This window comes from Bombina bombina, chromosome 8, assembly GCF_027579735.1.
Source record: "Bombina bombina isolate aBomBom1 chromosome 8, aBomBom1.pri, whole genome shotgun sequence".
In the NCBI taxonomy this organism is placed as follows: Eukaryota; Metazoa; Chordata; class Amphibia; order Anura; family Bombinatoridae; genus Bombina; species Bombina bombina.
Genome location: NC_069506.1, coordinates 287,478,159 through 287,499,575, shown reverse-complemented (window position 1 = coordinate 287,499,575; position 21,417 = coordinate 287,478,159). Strand labels below are relative to the sequence as shown.

The following is a 21,417-nucleotide window of genomic DNA, read 5'->3' as shown; positions in this document are numbered from 1 at the left end:
ACCGGAGCTCACCGCTATTCTAATAAATTGATTAACCCCTAAAGCTAAGTCTAACACTAACACCCCCCTAACTTAAATATAATTTTAATCTAACGAAATAAATTAACTCTTATTAAATAAATGATTCCTATTTAAATCTAAATACTTACCTGTAAAATAAATCCTAATATAGCTACAATATAAATTATAATTATATTATAGCTATTTTAGGATTAATATTTATTTTACAGGCAACTTTGTAATTATTTTAACCAGGTACAATAGCTATTAAATAGTTAAGAACTATTTAATAGTTACCTAGTTAAAATAATAACAAATTTACCTGTAAAATAAATCCTAACCTAAGATATAATTAAACCTAACACTACCCTATCAATAAATTAATTAAATAAACTACCTACAATTACCTACAATTAACCTAACACTACACTATCAATAAATTAATTAAACACAATTGCTACAAATAAATACAATTAAATAAACTAGCTAAAGTACAAAAAAAAAAAAAGAACTAAGTTACAAAAAATAATAAAATATTTACAAACATAAGAAAAATATTACAACAATTTTAAACTAATTACACCTACTCTAAGCCCCCTAATAAAATAACAAAGCCCCCCAAAATAAAAAATTCCCTACCCTATTCTAAATTAAAAAAGTTACAAGCTCTTTTACCTTACCAGCCCTGAACAGGGCCCTTTGCGGGGCATGCCCCAAGGATTTCAGCTCTTTTGCCTGTAAAAAAAAACATACCATACCCCCCCCCCCCAACATTACAACCCACCACCCACATACCCCTAATCTAACCCAAACCCCCCTTAAATAAACCTAACACTAAGCCCCTGAAGATCTTCCTACCTTGTCTTCACCATACCCGGTTCACCGATCCGTCCTGGCTCCAACATCTTCATCCAACCCAAGCGGGGGTTGGCGATCCATCATCCGGTGCTGAAGAGGTCCAGAAGAGGCTCCAAAGTCTTCCTCCTATCCGGCAAGAAGAGGACATCCGGACCGGCAAACATCTTCTCCAAGCGGCATCTTCAATCTTCTTCCATCCGGTGCGGAGCGGGTCCATCTTGAAGCAGGCGACGCGGATCCATCCTCTTCTTCCGTTGTCTCCCGACGAATGCCGGTTCCTTTAAGGGACGTCATCCAAGATGGCGTCCCTCGAATTCCGATTGGCTGATAGGATTCTATCAGCCAATCGGAATTAAGGTAGGAATTTTCTGATTGGCTGATGGAATCAGCCAATCAGAATCAAGTTCAATCCGATTGGCTGATCCAATCAGCCAATCAGATTGAGCTCGCATTCTATTGGCTGTTCCGATCAGCCAATAGAATGCGAGCTAAATCTGATTGGCTGATTCCATCAGCCAATCAGAATATTCCTACCTTAATTCCGATTGGCTGATAGAATCCTATCAGCCAATCGGAATTCGAGGGACGCCATCTTGGATGACGTCCCTTAAAGGAACCGTCATTCGTCGGGAGACAACGGAAGAAGAGGATGGATCCGCGTCGCCTGCTTCAAGATGGACCCGCTCCTCACCGGATGGAAGAAGATTGAAGATGCTGCTTGGAGAAGATGTTTGCCGGTCCGGGTGTCCTCTTCTTGCCGGATAGGAGGAAGACTTTGGAGCCTCTTCTGGACCTCTTCAGCACCGGATGATGGATCGCCAACCCCCGCTTGGGTTGGATGAAGATGTTGGAGCCAGGACGGATCGGTGAACCTGGTATGGTGAAGACAAGGTAGGAAGATCTTCAGGGGCTTAGTGTTAGGTTTATTTAAGGGGGGTTTGGGTTAGATTAGGGGTATGTGGGTGGTGGGTTGTAATGTTGGGGGGGGGTATGGTATGTTTTTTTTTACAGGCAAAAGAGCTGAAATCCTTGGGGCATGCCCCGCAAAGGGCCCTGTTCAGGGCTGGTAAGGTAAAAGAGCTTGTAACTTTTTTAATTTAGAATAGGGTAGGGAATTTTTTATTTTGGGGGGCTTTGTTATTTTATTAGGGGGCTTAGAGTAGGTGTAATTAGTTTAAAATTGTTGTAATATTTTTCTTATGTTTGTAAATATTTTATTATTTTTTGTAACTTAGTTCTTTTTTATTTTTTGTACTTTAGCTAGTTTATTTAATTGTATTTATTTGTAGCAATTGTGTTTAATTAATTTATTGATAGTGTAGTGTTAGGTTAATTGTAGGTAATTTATTTAATTTATTTAATTTATTTATTGATAGGGTAGTGTTAGGTTTAATTATATCTTAGGTTAGGATTTATTTTACAGGTAAATTTGTTATTATTTTAACTAGGTAACTATTAAATAGTTCTTAACTATTTAATAGCTATTGTACCTGGTTAAAATAATTACAAAGTTGCCTGTAAAATAAATATTAATCCTAAAATAGCTATAATATAATTATAATTTATATTGTAGCTATATTAGGATTTATTTTACAGGTAAGTATTTAGATTTAAATAGGAATAAGTTATTTAATAAGAGTTAATTTATTTCGTTAGATTAAAATTATATTTAATTTAGGGGGGGTGTTAGTGTTAGGGTTAGACTTAGCTTTAGGGGTTAATACATTTATTATAGTAGCGGTGAGGTCCGCTCGGCAGATTAGGGGTTAATAATTGAAGGTAGGTGTCGGCGATGTTAGGGAGGGCAGATTAGGGGTTAATACTATTTATGATAGGGTTAGTGAGGCGGATTAGGGGTTAATAACTTTATTATAGTAGCGCTCAGGTCCGCTCGGCAGATTAGGAGTTAATAAGTGTAGGCAGGTGTCGGCGACGTTGAGGGGGGCAGATTAGGGGTTAATAAATATAATATAGGGGTCGGCGATGTTAGGGCAGCAGATTAGGGGTACATAGGGATAACGTAGGTTGCGGCGGTTTACGGAGCGGCAGATTAGGGGTTAAAAAAAATATGCAGGTGTCAGCGATAGCGGGGGCGGCAGATTAGGGGTTAATAAGTGTAAGGTTAGGGGTGTTTAGACTCGGGGTACATGTTAGAGTGTTAGGTGCAGACGTAGGAAGTGTTTCCCCATAGGAAACAATGGGGCTGCGTTAGGAGCTGAACGCTGCTTTTTTGCAGGTGTTAGGTTTTTTTTCAGCTCAAACAGCCCCATTGTTTCCTATGGGAGAATCGTGCACGAGCACGTTTTTGAGGCCGGCCGCGTCCGTAAGCAACTCTGGTATCGAGAGTTGCATTTGCGGTAAAAATGCTCTACGCTCCTTTTTTGGAGCCTAACGCAGCATTTGTTTAAACTCTCGATACCAGAGTTAAATTTATGGTGCGGCCAGAAAAAAGCCTGCGGAGCGTTAACAGCCCTTTTACCGCCGAACTCCAAATCTAGGCCTTAGTAAGTTACACTGTGGTGACGTGAGAATCACACCTTTAGTAAGTTATACTGTAGTGATGTGAGAATCACACCTTTAGTAAGTTATACTGTAGTGACATGAGAATCACACCTTTAGTAAGTTATACTGTAGTGACTTAGTAAGTTACACTGTGGTGACGTGAGAATCACACCTTTAGTAAGTTATACTGTAGTGATATGAGAATCACACCTTTAGTAAGTTATACTGTAGGGACGTGAGAATCACACCTTTAGGAAGTTATACTGTAGTGATGTGAGAATCACACCTTTAGGAAGTTATACTGTAGTGATGTGAGAATCACACCTTTAGTAAGTTATACTGTAGTGATATGAGAATCACACCTTTAGTAAGTTATACTGTAGGGACGTGAGAATCACACCTTTAGGAAGTTATACTGTAGTGATGTGAGAATCACACCTTTAGGAAGTTATACTGTAGTGATGTGAGAATCACACCTTTAGTAAGTTATACTGTAGTGATATGAGAATCACACCTTTAGTAAGTTATACTGTAGGGACGTGAGAATCACACCTTTAGGAAGTTATACTGTAGTGATGTGAGAATCACACCTTTAGGAAGTTATACTGTAGTGATGTGAGAATCACACCTTTAGGAAGTTATACTGTAGTGATGTGAGAATCACACCTTTAGTAAGTTATACTGTAGGGACGTGAGAATCACACCTTTAGGAAGTTATACTGTAGTGATGTGAGAATCACACCTTTAGGAAGTTATACTGTAGTGATATGAGAATCACACCTTTAGGAAGTTATACTGTAGTGATATGAGAATCACACCTTTAGTAAGTTATACTGTAGTGATGTGAGAATCACACCTTTAGGAAGTTATACTGTAGTGATATGAGAATCACACCTTTAGTAAGTTATACTGTAGTGATGTGAGAATCACACCTTTAGTAAGTTATACTGTAGGGACGTGAGAATCACACCTTTAGGAAGTTATACTGTAGTGACATGAGAATCACACCTTTAGTAAGTTATACTGTAGTGACATGAGAATCACACCTTTAGTAAGTTATACTGTAGTGACATGAGAATCACACCTTTAGTAAGTTATACTGTAGTGATGTGAGAATCACACCTTTAGGAAGTTATACTGTAGTGATGTGAGAATCACACCTTTAGTAAGTTATACTGTAGTGACATGAGAATCACACCTTTAGTAAGTTATACTGTAGTGATGTGAGAATCACACATTTAGTAAGTTATACTGTAGTGATGTGAGAATCACACCTTTAGTAAGTTATACTGTAGTGATGTGAGAATCACACATTTAGTAAGTTATACTGTAGTGATGTGAGAATCACACCTTTAGTAAGTTATACTGTAGTGACATGAGAATCACACCTTTAGTAAGTTATACTGTAGGGACGTGAGAATCACACCTTTAGTAAGTTATACTGTAGTGACATGAGAATCACACCTTTAGTAAGTTATACTGTAGTGATATGAGAATCACACCTTTAGTAAGTTATACTGTAGTGATGTGAGAATCACACCTTTAGTAAGTTATACTGTAGGGACTTAGTAAGTTACACTGTGGTGACGTGAGAATCACACCTTTAGTAAGTTATACTGTAGTGACATGAGAATCACACCTTTAGTAAGTTATACTGTAGGGACGTGAGAATCACACCTTTAGAAAGTTATACTGTAGTGATGTGAGAATCACACCTTTAGGAAGTTATACTGTAGTAACTTAGCTATACTGTAGTGATGTGAGAATCACACCTTTAGTAAGTTATACTGTAGTGACATGAGAATCACACCTTTAGAAAGTTATACTGTAGTGATGTGAGAATCACACCTTTAGTAAGTTATACTGTAGTGATGTGAGAATCACACCTTTAGTAAGTTATACTGTAGTGATATGAGAATCACACCTTTAGTAAGTTATACTGTAGTGATGTGAGAATCACACCTTTAGTAAGTTACACTGTAGTGACGTGAGAATCACACCTTTAGAAAGTTATACTGTAGTGATGTGAGAATCACACCTTTAGTAAGTTACACTGTAGTGACATGAGAATCACACCTTTAGAAAGTTATACTGTAGTGATGTGAGAATCACACCTTTAGTAAGTTATACTGTAGTGATGTGAGAATCACACCTTTAGTAAGTTATACTGTAGTGATGTGAGAATCACACCTTTAGTAAGTTATACTGTAGTGATATGAGAATCACACCTTTAGTAAGTTATACTGTAGTGATGTGAGAATCACACCTTTAGTAAGTTATACTGTAGTGATGTGAGAATCACACCTTTAGTAAGTTATACTGTAGTGACTTACGGCTAGATTTAGAGTTTTGTTGGTAAGGACCCGCGTAGCTAGCGCTGGCTTTTTTTTGGCCGCACCATAAAAATAACTCTGGTATTGAGAGTCCACATAAAGCGTTAGGCTCCAAAAAAGGAGCGTAGAGCATATTTAACGCAACTGCAACTCTCGATTCCAGAGTTGCTTACGGACGCTGCCATCCTCAAAAACGTGCTTGTGCACGATTCCCCCATAGGAAACAATGGGGCTGTTTGAGCTATAAAAAAACTAACACCTGCAAAAAAGCCGCGTTCAGCTCCTAACGCAGCACCATTGTTTCCTATGGGGAAACACTTCCTACGTCTGCACCTAACACTCTAACATGTACCCTGAGTCTAAACACCCCTAACCTTACACTTATTAACCCCTATTCTGCGCCCCCGCTATTGCTGACCCCTGCATATTATTATTAACCCCTAATCTGCCGCTCCGTAAACCGCCGCTACTTACATTATCCCTATGTACCCCTAATCTGCTGCCCCTAACACCGCCGACCCCTATATTATATTTATTAACCCTAATCTGCCCCCCTCAACGTCGCCTCCGCCTGCCTACACTTATTAACCCCTAATCTGCCAACCGGACCTGAGCGCTACTATAATAAAGTTATTAACCCCTAATCCGCCTCACTAACCCTATAATAAATAGTATTAACCCCTAATCTGCCCTCCCTAACATCGCCGACACCTAACTTCAATTATTAACCCCTAATCTGCCGACTGGAGCTCACCGCTATTCTAAAAAATGTATTAACCCCTAAAGCTAAGTCTAACCCTAACACCCCCCTAAATTAAATATAATTTTAATCTAACGAAATGATCTCTTATTAAATAAATTATTCCTATTTAAAGCTAAATACTTACCTGTAAAATAAATCCTAATATAGCTACAATATAAATTATAATTATATTATAGCTATTTTAGGATTAATATTTATTTTACAGGTAACTTTGTAATTATTTTAACCAGGTACAATAGCTATTAAATAGTTAATAACTATTTAATAGTTACCTAGTTAAAATAATAACAAAATTACCTGTAAAATAAATCCTAACCTAAGTTACAATTAAACCTAACACTACACTATCATTAAATTAATTAAATTAAATATCTACAATTACCTACAATTAAACCTAACACTACACTATCAATACATTAATTAAATACAATACCTAAAAATAACTACAATGAAATAAACTAACTAAAGTACAAAAAATAAAAAAGAACTAAGTTACAAAAAATAAAAAAATATTTACAAACATAAGAAAAATCTTACAACAATTTTAAACTTATTACACCTACTCTAAGCCCCCTAATAAAATAACAAAGCCCCCCAAAATAAAAAATGCCCTACCCTATTTTAAATTACTAAAGTTCAAAGCTCTTTTACCTTACAAGCCCTGAACAGGGCCCTTTGCGGGGCATGCCCCAAAGAATTCAGCTCTTTTTGCTTGTAAAAAAAACCATACAATACCCCCCAACATTACAACCCACCACCCACATAACCCTAATCTAACCCAAACCCCCCTTAAATAAACCTAACACTAAGCCCCTGAAGATCTTCCTACCTTGTCTTCACCTCACCGGGTATCACACCGATCCGTCCTGGCTCTGATATCTTCATCCAACCCAAGAGGGGGCTAGACATCCATCATCTGATGGCTGAAGAAGTCCAGAAGAGGGTCCAAATTCTTCATCCTATCCGGGAAGAAGAGTAGATCCGGACCGGCAACCATCTTCTTCCAAGCGGCATCTTCTATCTTCATCCGATGAGGACCGGCTCCATCCTGAAGACCTCCACCGCAGACCCATCTTCATCCGGCGACGTCCAACTGAAGAATGACGGTTCCTTTAAGGGACGTCATCCAAGATGGGGTCCCTCGAATTCCGATTGGCTGATAGGATTCTATCAGCCAATCGAAATTAAGGTAGGAATATTCTGATTGGCTGATGGAATCAGCCAATCAGAATCAAGTTCAATCCGATTGGCTGATCCAATCAGCCAATCAGATTGAGCTCGCATTCTATTGGCTGTTCCGATCAGCCAATAGAATGCGAGCTCAATCTGATTGGCTGATTGGATCAGCCAATCGGATTGATCTTGATTCTGATTGGCTGATTCCATCAGCCAATCAGAATATTCCTACCTTAATTCCGATTGGCTGATAGAATCCTATCAGCCAATCGGAATTCGAGGGACGCCATCTTGGATGACGTCCCTTAAAGGAACCGTCATTCTTCAGTTGGACGTCGCCGGATGAAGATGGGTCGGCGGTGGAGGTCTTCAGGATGGAGCCGGTCCTCATCGGATGAAGATAGAAGATGCCGCTTGGAAGAAGATGGTTGCCGGTCCGGATCTACTCTTCTTCCCGGATAGGATGAAGACTTTGGACCCTCTTCTGGACTTCTTCAGCCATTGGATGATGGATGTCTAGCCCCCTCTTGGGTTGGATGAAGATATCGGAGCCAGGACGGATCGGTGTGATACCCGGTGAGGTGAAGACAAGGTAGGAAGATCTTCAGGGGCTTAGTGTTAGGTTTATTTAAGGGGGGTTTGGGTTAGATTAGGGGTATGTGGGTGGTGGGTTGTAATGTTGGGGGGGGGGTATTGTATGTTTTTTTTTTACAGGCAAAAGAGCTGAATTCTTTGGGGCATGCCCCGCAAAGGGCCCTGTTCAGGGCTGGTAAGGTAAAAGAGCTTTGAACTTTAGTAATTTAGAATAGGGTAGGGCATTTTTTATTTTGGGGGGCTTTGTTATTTTATTAGGGGGCTTAGAGTAGGTGTAATTAGTTTAAAATTGTTGTAAGATTTTTCTTATGTTTGTAAATATTTTTTTATTTTTTGTAACTTAGTTCTTTTTTATTTTTTGTACTTTAGTTAGTTTATTTCATTGTAGTTATTTTTAGGTATTGTATTTAATTAATGTATTGATAGTGTAGTGTTAGGTTTAATTGTAGGTAATTGTAGGTATTTTATTTAATTAATTTAATGATAGTATAGTGTTAGGTTTAATTGTAACTTAGGTTAGGATTTATTTCTCCAACATAGGTGTGTCCGGTCCACGGCGTCATCCTTACTTGTGGGATATTCTCTTCCCCAACAGGAAATGGCAAAGAGCCCAGCAAAGCTGGTCACATGATCCCTCCTAGGCTCCGCCTTCCCCAGTCATTCTCTTTGCCGTTGTACAGGCAACATCTCCACGGAGATGGCTTAGAGTTTTTTAGTGTTTAACTGTAGTTTTTATTATTCAATCAAGAGTTTGTTATTTTAAAATAGTGCTGGTATGTGCTATTTACTCTGAAACAGAAAAGAGATGAAGATTTCTGTTTGTAAGAGGAAAATGATTTTAGCAACCGTTACTAAAATCGATGGCTGTTTCCACACAGGACTGTTGAGAGGAATTAACTTCAGTTGGGGGAACAGTGAGCAGACTTTTGCTGCTTGAGGTATGACACATTCTAACAAGACGATGTAATGCTGGAAGCTGTCATTTTCCCTATGGGATCCGGTAAGCCATTTTTATTACAGACAGAAAAAAAGGGCTTCACAAGGGCTTTTTAAGACTGTAGACATTTTCTGGGCTAAATCGATTTATATATAAACATATTTTATACTCCATAGCCTTGAGGAATTATTTTAATCTTGGGAATTTTGTAAAATAACCGGCAGGCACTGTATTGGACACCTTATTCTCTAGGGGCTTTCCCTAATCATAGGCAGAGTCTCATTTTCGCGCCTGTATTGCGCACTTGTTTTTGAGAAGCATGACATGCAGATGCATGTGTGAGGAGCTCTGATACATAGAAAAGACTTTCTGAAGGCGTCATTTGGTATCGTATTCCCCTTTGGGCTTGGTTGGGTCTCAGCAAAGCAGATACCAGGGACTGTAAAGGGGTTAAATATAAAAACGGCTCCGGTTCCGTTATTTTAAGGGTTAAAGCTTCCAAATTTGGTGTGCAATACTTTTAAGGCTTTAAGACACTGTGGTGAAATTTTGGTGAATTTTGAACAATTCCTTCATACTTTTTCGCAATTGCAGTAATAAAGTGTGTTCAGTTTAAAATTTAAAGTGACAGTAACGGTTTTATTTTAAAACGTTTTTTGTACTTTGTTATCAAGTTTATGCCTGTTTAACATGTCTGAACTACCAGATAGACTGTGTTCTGAATGTGGGGAAGCCAAGGTTCCTTCTCATTTAAATAGATGTGATTTATGTGACACAAAATTTAGAGAAAATGATGCCCAAGATGATTCCTCAAGTGAGGGGAGTAAGCATGGTACTGCATCATCCCCTCCTTCGTCTACACCAGTCTTGCCCACACAGGAGGCCCCTAGTACATCTAGCGCGCCAATACTCCTTACTATGCAACAATTAACGGCTGTAATGGATAATTCTATCAAAAACATTTTAGCCAAAATGCCCACTTATCAGCGAAAGCGCGACTGCTCTGTTTTAGAAAATACTGAAGAGCATGAGGACGCTGATGATATTGGTTCTGAAGGGCCCCTACACCAGTCTGAGGGGGCCAGGGAGGTTTTGTCTGAGGGAGAAATTTCAGATTGAGGGAAAATTTCTCAACAAGCTGAACCTGATGTGATTACATTTAAATTTAAGTTGGAACATCTCCGCGCTCTGCTTAAGGAGGTGTTATCCACTCTGGATGATTGTGAGAATTTGGTCATTCCAGAGAAACTATGTAAAATGGACAAGTTCCTAGAGGTCCCGGGGCCCCCCGAAGCTTTTCCTGTACCCAAGCGGGTGGCGGACATTGCAAATAAAGAATGGGAAAGGCCCGGTATACCTTTCGTCCCTCCCCCCATATTTAAAAAATTGTTTCCTATGGTCGACCCCAGAAAGGACTTATGGCAGACAGTCCCCAAGGTCGAGGGGGCGGTTTCTACTCTAAACAAACGCACCACTATACCCATAGAAGATAGTTGTGCTTTCAAAGATCCTATGGATAAAAAATTAGAAGGTTTGCTTAAAAAGATGTTTGTTCAGCAAGGTTACCTTCTACAACCAATTTCATGCATTGTCCCTGTCACTACAGCCGCGTGTTTCTGGTTCGATGAGCTAGAAAAGGCGATCAATAATAATTCTTCTTCTTATGAGGAGATTATGGACAGAATTCGTGCTCTCAAATTGGCTAATTCTTTCACCCTAGACGCCACTTTGCAATTGGCTAGGTTAGCGGCGAAAAATTCTGGGTTTGCTATTGTGGCGCGCAGAGCGCTTTGGTTAAAATCTTGGTCAGCGGATACTTCTCAAGCCAAACCAGCCTGGAGACCAATGCAAGGCTGGAACAAAGGAAAGCAGGCCAAGAAGCCTGCCACTGCTACCAAGACAGCATGAGATGTTGGCCCCCGATCCGGGACCGGATCTGGTGGGGGGCAGACTCTCTCTCTTCGCTCAGGCTTGGGCAAGAGATGTTCTGGATCCTTGGGCGCTAGAAATAGTCTCCCAAGGTTATCTTCTGGAATTCAAGGGGCTTCCCCCAAGGGGGAGGTTCCACAGGTCTCAATTGTCTTCAGACCACATAAAAAAACAGGCATTCTTGCATTGTGTAGAAGACCTGTTAAAAATGGGAGTGATTCATCCTGTTCCATTAGGAGAACAAGGGATGGGGTTCTACTCCAATCTGTTCGTAGTTCCCAAAAAAGAGGGAACGTTCAGACCAATCTTAGATCTCAAGATCCTAAACAAGTTTCTCAAGGTTCCATCGTTCAAAATGGAAACCATTCGAACAATTCTTCCTTCCATCCAGGAAGGTCAATTCATGACCACGGTGGATTTAAAGGATGCGTATCTACATATTCCTATCCACAAGGAACATCATCGGTTCCTTAGGTTCGCATTCCTGGACAAGCATTACCAGTTTGTGGCACTTCCGTTCGGATTAGCCACTGCTCCAAGGATTTTCACAAAGGTACTAGGGTCCCTTCTAGCGGTGCTAAGACCAAGGGGCATTGCAGTAGTACCTTACTTGGACGACATTCTGATTCAAGCGTCGTCCCTTCCTCAAGCAAAGGCTCACACGGACATTGTCCTGGCCTTTCTCAGATCTCACGGATGGAAAGTGAACGTAGAAAAGAGTTCTCTATCTCCGTCAACAAGGGTTCCCTTCTTGGGAACAATAATAGACTCCTTAGAAATGAGGATTTTTCTGACAGAGGCCAGAAAAACAAAACTTCTGAACTCTTGTCAAATACTTCATTCTGTTCCTCTTCCTTCCATAGCGCAGTGCATGGAAGTAATAGGTTTGATGGTAGCGGCAATGGACATAGTTCCTTTTGCGCGCATTCATCTAAGACCATTACAACTGTGCATGCTCAGTCAGTGGAATGGGGACTATACAGACTTGTCTCCGACGATACAAGTAAATCAGAGGACCAGAGATTCACTCCGTTGGTGGCTGTCCCTGGACAACCTGTCACAGGGGATGAGCTTCCGCAGACCAGAGTGGGTCATTGTCACGACCGACGCCAGTCTGGTGGGCTGGGGCGCGGTCTGGGGACCCCTGAAAGCTCAGGGTCTTTGGTCTCGGGAAGAATCTCTTCTACCGATAAATATTCTGGAACTGAGAGCGATATTCAATGCTCTCAAGGCTTGGCCTCAGCTAGCAAAGGCCAAGTTCATATGGTTTCAATCAGACAACATGACAACTGTTGCGTACATCAACCATCAGGGGGGAACAAGGAGTTCCCTGGCGATGGAAGAAGTGACCAAAATCATTCAATGGGCGGAGACTCACTCCTGCCACTTGTCTGCAATCCACATCCCAGGAGTGGAAAATTGGGAAGCGGATTTTCTGAGTCGTCAGACATTTCATCCGGGGGAGTGGGAACTCCATCCGGAAATCTTTGCCCAAATTACTCAACTGTGGGGCATTCCAGACATGGATCTGATGGCCTCTCGTCAGAACTTCAAGGTTCCTTGCTACGGGTCCAGATCCAGGGATCCCAAGGCGACTCTAGTAGATGCACTAGTAGCACCTTGGACCTTCAAACTAGCTTATGTATTCCCGCCGTTTCCTCTCATCCCCAGGCTGGTAGCCAAGATCAATCAGGAGAGGGCATTGGTGATCTTGATAGCTCCTGCGTGGCCACGCAGGACTTGGTATGCAGACCTGGTGAATATGTCATCGGCTCCACCATGGAAGCTACCTTTGAGACGAGACCTTCTTGTTCAAGGTCCGTTCGAACATCCGAATCTGGTCTCACTCCAACTGACTGCTTGGAGATTGAACGCTTGATCTTATCAAAGCGAGGATTCTCAGATTCTGTCATTGATACTCTTGTTCAGGCCAGAAAGCCTGTAACTAGAAAAATTTACCACAAAATATGGAAAAAATATATCTGTTGGTGTGAATCTAAAGGATTCCCTTGGGACAAGGTAAAAATTCCTAAGATTCTATCCTTTCTTCAAGAAGGTTTGGAGAAAGGATTATCTGCAAGTTCCTTGAAGGGACAGATTTCTGCCTTGTCTGTGTTACTTCACAAAAAGCTGGCAGCTGTGCCAGATGTTCAAGCCTTTGTTCAGGCTCTGGTTAGAATCAAGCCTGTTTACAAACCTTTGACTCCTCCTTGGAGTCTCAATTTAGTTCTTTCAGTTCTTCAGGGGGTTCCGTTTGAACCCTTACATTCCGTTGATATTAAGTTATTATCTTGGAAAGTTTTGTTTTTGGTTGCAATTTCTTCTGCTAGAAGAGTTTCAGAATTATCTGCTCTGCAGTGTTCTCCTCCTTATCTGGTGTTTCATGCAGATAAGGTGGTTTTACGTACTAAACCTGGTTTTCTTCCGAAAGTTGTTTCTAACAAAAACATTAACCAGGAGATAGTCGTGCCTTCTTTGTGTCCGAATCCAGTTTCAAAGAAGGAACGTCTGTTGCACAATTTGGATGTTGTTCGTGCTCTAAAATTCTATTTAGATGCTACAAAGGATTTTAGACAAACATCTTCCTTGTTTGTTGTTTATTCTGGTAAAAGGAGAGGTCAAAAAGCAATTTCTACCTCTCTCTCTTTTTGGATTAAAAGCATCATCAGATTGGCTTACGAGACTGCCGGACGGCAGCCTCCTGACAGAATCACAGCTCATTCCACTAGGGCTGTGGCTTCCACATGGGCCTTCAAGAACGAGGCTTCTGTTGATCAGATATGTAAGGCAGCGACTTGGTCTTCACTGCACACTTTTACTAAATTTTACAAGTTTGATACTTTTGCTTCTTCTGAGGCTATTTTTGGGAGAAAGGTTTTGCAAGCCGTGGTGCCTTCCATCTAGGTGACCTGATTTGCTCCCTCCCTTCATCCGTGTCCTAAAGCTTTGGTATTGGTTCCCACAAGTAAGGATGACGCCGTGGACCGGACACACCTATGTTGGAGAAAACAGAATTTATGTTTACCTGATAAATTACTTTCTCCAACGGTGTGTCCGGTCCACGGCCCGCCCTGGTTTTTTAATCAGGTCTGATAATTTATTTTCTTTAACTACAGTCACCACGGTATCATATGGTTTCTCCTATGCAAATATTCCTCCTTTACGTCGGTCGAATGACTGGGGAAGGCGGAGCCTAGGAGGGATCATGTGACCAGCTTTGCTGGGCTCTTTGCCATTTCCTGTTGGGGAAGAGAATATCCCACAAGTAAGGATGACGCCGTGGACCGGACACACCTTTGGAGAAAGTAATTTATCAGGTAAACATAAATTCTGTTTTTACAGGTAATTTTGTAATTATTTTAACTATTTTAGCTATTAAATAGTTCTTAACTATTTAATAGCTATTGTACCTGGTTAAAATAAATACAAAGTTACCTGTAAAATAAATATTAATCCTAAAATAGCTATAATATAATTATAATTTATATTGTAGCTATATTAGGATTTATTTTACAGGTATGTATTTAGCTTTAAATAGGAATAATTTATTTAATAAGAGTTAATTAATTTCGTTAGATTTAAATTATATTTAATTTAGGGGGGTGTTAGTGTTAGGGTTAGACTTAGCTTTAGGGGTTAATACATTTATTAGAATAGCGGTGAGCTCCAGTCGGCAGATTAGGGGTTAATGTTTGAAGTTAGGTGTCAGCGATGTTAGGGAGGGCAGATTAGGGGTTAATACTATTTATTATAGGGTTAGTGAGGCGGATTAGGGGTTAATAACTTTATTATGATAGCGGTGCGGTCCGCTCGGCAGATTAGGGGTTAATAAGTGTAGGCAGGTGGAGGCGACGTTGTGGGGGGCAGATTAGGGGTTAATAAATATAATATAGGGGTCGGCGGTGGTAGGGGCAGCAGATTAGGGGTACATAGCTATAATGTAGGTGGCGGCTCTTTGCGGTCGGCAGATTAGGAGTTAATTATTGTAGGTAGCTGGCTGCGACGTTGTGGGGGGCAGGTTAGGGGTTAATAAATATAATATAGGGGTCGGCGGTGTTAGGGGCAGCAGATTAGGGGTACATAAGGATAACGTAGGTGGCGGTCGGCAGATTAGGGGTTAAAAAAATTAAATTGAGTGGCGGCGATGTGGGGGGGGCCTCGGTTTAGGGGTACATAGGAAGTTTATGGGTGTTAGTGTACTTTAGAGTACAGTAGTTAAGAGCTTTATGAACCGGCGTTAGCCCAGAAAGCTCTTAACTACTGACTTTTTTCTGCGGCTGGAGTTTTGTCGTTAGAATTCTAATGCTCACTTCAGACACGACTCTAAATACCGGAGTTAGAAAAATCCCATTGAAAAGATAGAATACGCAATTGACGTAAGGGGATCTGCGGTATGGAAAAGTCGCGGCTGAAAAGTGAGTGTTAGACCCTTTTTTGAGTGACTCCAAATACCGGAGGTAGCCTAAAACCAGCGTTAGGAGCCTCTAACGCTGGTTTTCACGGCTACCGCCAAACTCCAAATCTAGGCCTTAGTAAGCTATACTGTAGTGATGTGAGATTCACACCTTTAGTAAGTTATACTGTAGTGATGTGAGAATCACACCTTTAGTAAGTTATACTGTAGTGATGTGAGAATCACACCTTTAGTAAGTTATACTGTAGGGACGTGAGAATCACACATTTCTGCCCTTTATCTGCTGTCACACTGACTAATCTCTGTTTTTTCTTGCAGTTGGTGATGGGTTGGTACATCCTGAAGCTCTTAATAAAAAAGCCATACAGATTATTAATAGGGTGCGAGATAAGCTAACAGGTAAGATGAGTGGTGGTATGAGCAGTACAATGTAGGGTATAAGCAGCAGGGACATGGGAGTGGGAAGGATGAGCAGCAGAAACACGGGGGGTGAGAAGCAAAGAAAGGGGAGGGTTAGCAGCAGAGACAAAGGAGGGTGGGAGGATGAGCAGCAGAGACGCAGGTGGGTGGAAAATGAATAACAGCGACACGGGTGGGGGGGTGAACAGCAGAGGTACAGGGGGTGGGAGAATGAGCAGCAGAGAGACAGGGGCAAAAGGATAAGCAGCAGAGACACAGGGGCGGGAGGATAAGCAGCAGAGACACAGGGGCGGGAGGATGAGCAGCAGAGACACAGGGGCAGGAGGATGAGCAGCAGAGACACAGGGGCGGGAGGATGAGCAGCCGAGACACGGGCGGGAGGATGAGCAGCCGAGACACAGGGGCGGGAGGATGAGCAGCCGAGACACAGGGGCGGGAGGATGAGCAGCAGAGACATGGGAGCGGGAGGATGAGCAGCAGAGACATGGGAGCAGGAGGATGAGCAGCAGAGACATGGGAGTGGGAAGGATGAGCAGCAGAAACAAAGGGGGGGGTGAGAAGCAAAGAAACGGGAGGGTTCGCACTAGAGACAAAGGAGGGTGGGAGGATGAGCAGCCGAGACACAGGCGGGAGGATAAGCAGCCGAGACACAGGGGCGGGAGGATGAGCAGCCGAGACAAAGGGGCAGGAGGATGAGCAGCCAAGACACGGGCGGGAGGATGAGCAGCCGAGACACGGGCGGGAGGATGAGCAGCCGAGACACAGGGGCAGGAGGATGAGCAGCAGAGACCCAGGGGCGGGAGGATAAGCAGCAGGGACACAGGGGCGGGAAGATGAGCAGCAGGGAAAAAGGGGCGGGAGGATGAACAGCAGAGACACAGGGGCGGGAGGATGAGCAGCAGAGACACAGGGGCGGGAGGATGAGCAGCAGAGACACAGGGGCGGGAGGATGAGCAGCAGAGACACAGGGGCGGGAGGATGAGCAGCAGAGACACAGGAACGGGAGGATGAGCAGCAGAGACACAGGAACGGGAGGATGAGCAGCAGAGACACGGGAGCGGGAGGATGAGCAGCAGAGACATGGGAGTGGGAAGGATGAGCAGCAGAAACACGGGGGGTGAGAAGCAAAGAAACGGGAGGGTTCGCACTTCACAGCAGAGACAAAGGAGGGTGGGAGGATGAGCAGTAGAGACGCAGGTGGGTGGAAAATGAATAACACCGACACGGGTGGGTGGTGAACAGCAGAGGTACAGGGGGTGGGAGAATGAGCAGCAGAGAGACAGGGGCAAAAGGATAAGCAGCAGAGACACAGGGGCGGGAGGATAAGCAGCAGAGATACAGGGGCGGGAGGATTAGCAGCCGAGACACGGGCGGGAGAATGAGCAGCCGAGACACAGACGGGAGGATAAGCAGCAGAGACACAGGGGCGGGAGGATGAGCAGCCGAGACACGGGCAGGAGGATGAGCAGCAGAGACATAGGGGCGGGAGGATAAGCAGCAGAGACACAGGGGCGGGAGGATGAGCAGCAGAGAGACGGGTGGGAAGATGAGCAGCCGAGACACAGGGGCGGGAGGATAAGCAGCAGGGACACAGGGGTGTGAAGATGAGCAGCAGGGACAAAGGGGCGGGAGGATGAGCAGCAGGGACAAAGGGGCGGGAGGATGAGCAGCAGGGACAAAGGGGCGGGAGGATGAGCAGCAGGGACAAAGGGGCGGGAGGATGAGCAGCAGAGACACAGGGGCGGGAGGATGAGCAGCAGAGACACAGGGGCGGGAGTATGAGCAGCAGGGACACAGGAACGGGAGGATGAGCAGCAGAGACATGGGAGCGGGAGGATGAGCAGCAAAGACAAAGGGGTGGGTGGATGAGCAGCAGAGACATGGGAGCGGGAGGATGAGCAGCAGAGACATGGGGGCGGGAGGATGAGCAGCAGAGACCAATCAGAAGGAGAGTGAGCATCAGAGACATGGGAGCGGGAGGGTGAGCAGCAGAGACATGGGAGCGGGAGGATGAGCAGCAGGGACAAAGTGGTGGGAGGATGAGCAGCCGAGACCAAGCAGAAGGAGAGTGAGCATCAGAGACATGGGAGCGGGAGGGTGAGCAGCAGAGACATGGGAGCGGGAGGATGAGCAGCAGGGACAAAGGGGTGGGAGGATGAGCAGCAGGGACAAAGGGGTGGGAGGATGAGCAGCAGAGACATGGGAGCGGGAGGATGAGCAGCAGAGACATGGAAGCGGGAGGATGAGCAGCAGAGACATGGAAGCGGGAGGATGAGCAGCAGAGACATGGGAGCGGGAGGATGAGCAGCAGAGACATGGGAGCGGGAGGATGAGCAGCAGTGACATGGGAGCAGGAGGATGAGCAGCAAAGACAAAGGGGTGGGAGGATGAGCAGCAGAGACATGGGAGTGGGAGGATGAGCAGCAGAGACATGGGGGTGGGAGGATGAGCAGCAGGGACAAAGGGATGGGAGGATGAGCAGCAGAAACAGAGGGGCAGGAGGATGAGCAGCAGAGACATGGGAGCGGGAGGATGAGCAGCAGAGACATGGCAGCGGGAGGATGAGCAGCAGGGACAAAGCAGAAGGAGGGTGAGCAGCAGAGACATGGGAGCGGGAGGATGAGCAGCAGAGACATGGGAGCGGGAGGATGAGCAGCAGAGACATGGGAGCGGGAGGATGAGCAGCAGAGACATGGGAGCGGGAGGATGAGCAGCAGGGACAAAGGGGTGGGAGGATGAGCAGCAGAAACAGAGGGGCGGGAGGATGAGCAGCAGAGACATGGGAGCGGGAGGATGAGCAGCAGAGACATGGGAGCGGGAGGATGAGCAGCAGAGACGAAGCAGAAGGAGGGTGAATAGCAGAGACATGGGAGCGGGAGGATGAGCAGCAGGGACACAGGGGCAGGAGGATGAGCAACAGGGATGGGAGGATGAACAACAGGGACATGGGAGCAGGAGGATAAATATTTCTTATTGTTTTTATTAAATAGTCCCAGCTGAGTTCTATATTAAACTGATGTCATAGATGCAGTGGATATACATAAAGATATGCTAGAACAGCCCGGAGACTTATGGGAAATGTCTGTAACAGGACAATGTGCTGTTGCTATACATATATATAAAATGTATTTCTTTTTAAACAAAGAAATTTCCCAGTGTCCCTGAGTAGTCTGGAAAAAGATTTTTTTTTTTACAGCTCTGCCAATTATTAATATTTTCCCTTTCTTCTAAGGTCGAGACTTTTCCCATGAAGAAACATTAGATGTTGCAACACAAGTGGAGCTACTAATTAAACAAGCCACATCCCATGAAAACCTTTGCCAGTGTTACATTGGATGGTAAGTATATTATGTATAACGCTCTAAGAATGAACCATTTATAATGATGCTCTAATGGTCGCTCTCTTGTAAGACACAGAGACCAGAGTTTAACAAATGTTTATCATACATGGGAGCCAGTTAGGAGCGAAGCAAGGGTTTGTATATAGAGATACATAGAATACATAGAGACCAGAGCTTGACAAATGTATATTACACGTAGGAGCCAGTTAGGAGCCAAGCAAGGGTTTGTATATAGAGATACATAAAATACATGGAGACCACACCTTTCAAGAACATTTAATAGGAGGAGAACTCTGTAACATGTATGATTATTTAAGGTGAGTCACATGTATGTAACATTGTATCATGTGATTAATTTCAATAAAGCTTGTTTGAAAACTCAAAAAAAAAAGAATACATGGAGACCAGATCTTGACAAATGTATATCACACGTAGGAGCCAGTTACGAGCCAAGCAAGGGTTTTTATATAAAGAGATACATAGAATACATGGAGACCAGAGCTTGACAAATGTATATCACACGTTAGAGCCAGTTACGAGCCAAGCAAGGGTTTGTATATAGAGATACATAGAATACATGGAGACCAGAGCTTGACAAATGTATATCACACGTAAGAGCCAGTTAGGAGCCAAGCAAGGGTTTGTATATAGAGATACATAGAATACATAGAGACCAGAGCTTGACAAATGTATATTACACGTAGGAGCCAGTTAGGAGCCAAGCAAGGGTTTGTATATAGAGATACATAGAATACATGGAGACCAGAGCTTGACAAATGTATATCACACGTAAGAGCCAGTTACGAGCCAAGCAAGGGTTTGTATATAGAGATACATAGAATACATGGAGACCAGAGCTTGACAAATGTATATCACACATAGGAGCCATTTAGGAGCCAAGCAAGGGTTTGTATATAGAGATACATAGAATACGTGGAGACCAGAGCTTGACAAATGTATATCACACATAGGAGCCAGTTAGGAGCCAAGCAAGGGTTTCAATATAAAGCTACATGGAATACATGGAGAACAGAGCTTGACAAATTTATATCATACATAGGAGCCAGTTAATAAGAATGTGCCCTAGTCACAGGGAGGGGGCGCTAATGGGATACGCAGTATATATAGATGGAAGTGCAGAAACTAGTGCAACTTGATTAACTAGATCTATATAGATAAAGTTACAATTATGTATATATATCCCAATGGTATAAGGATATAGTATGTATATGGAGTTGTTCTCAAAGTAACAACAGGATAATAATCTAAATCACAATGCAATATCAAATATACAACATATACAAAAATTAGCCTACATAAGGCAATATTATGTTCCTAAAATTAAAATGTTTCCTTTGGCATACAAATGTATATGGAAAAATTGTATGTGAAAATAAAAGTCCTCTTTCAATAAAGAGCAGAAAAAGATCTGTATTGGCTGCCTCCTCCTCGCCGACAGATCCGGGTTTACTATAGAAGGTGAAAAAGAACAGAGGGGCGCCTCATGTGCAGTATCGTCAAGATATATGTAGTTTCATATCATAAACAAGCCAAATGTGTACTCACAAACTCCAGAAGCACACTAATGTGCTGGTAGTAGCAGGCTGCAGATTTACACAGGTGTGATAGCTCACCCACAATCAAAGGCAGTTTCTTTGTGCTGGATTACTGGAGAAGGTGGAACAAGAAAAAGCAGGCACTACATGTGCAGATCATCCAGGGTATAATTACAAACACTCTGATAAATTCCCCAACGGGTACTCACATTTCAGATGAGCACGCCAATGTGCTGGTAGGAACAAGCTGGCAACTTTTGGAGAGGTGTGTCAGCTCACCCCAGAACTTCCAGATCAACTGTGTATCAGGAAAAATGTCAATTCCAGAAAGTTATCTATTGTTAGTCAATGAAAGGCAGGTAGGTAAGATGTGTCCACTCAATAAGATAGTTTTTTGTAGAATAAAATAATGTATTTATTAAAAACAAAAATGTATAAAACAACACAATAGTGTTAAAATGAGTAGATAAGGGGTATTGACAATAACCCCCTTAAAAATGCAACGCGTTTCTCGGTTACACAACCGTTTCCTCAGGCATATATATATATGTAACCGAGAAACGCATTGCATTTTTAAGGGGGTTATTTCTTCTG

General features: G+C 43.0%; 1 protein-coding gene across 7 annotated transcripts in view; it reads left to right on the top strand.

The window, feature by feature from the left end:
* Window positions 1-21,417, top strand: part of MTOR (mechanistic target of rapamycin kinase) — a 531,718-nt gene that overhangs the window by 498,053 nt on the left and 12,248 nt on the right. For 6 of the 7 annotated variants that reach the window (XM_053691448.1, XM_053691447.1, XM_053691446.1 and 3 more), the window contains 2 exons: window positions 15,825-15,905; window positions 19,159-19,264. In XM_053691448.1, the coding sequence (XP_053547423.1) occupies window positions 15,825-15,905; window positions 19,159-19,264 (187 nt within the window). Of the gene's footprint in view, window positions 1-15,824; window positions 15,906-19,158; window positions 19,269-21,417 lie in introns of those variants that run through there. The other variant, XM_053691450.1, reaches the window with a different exon arrangement.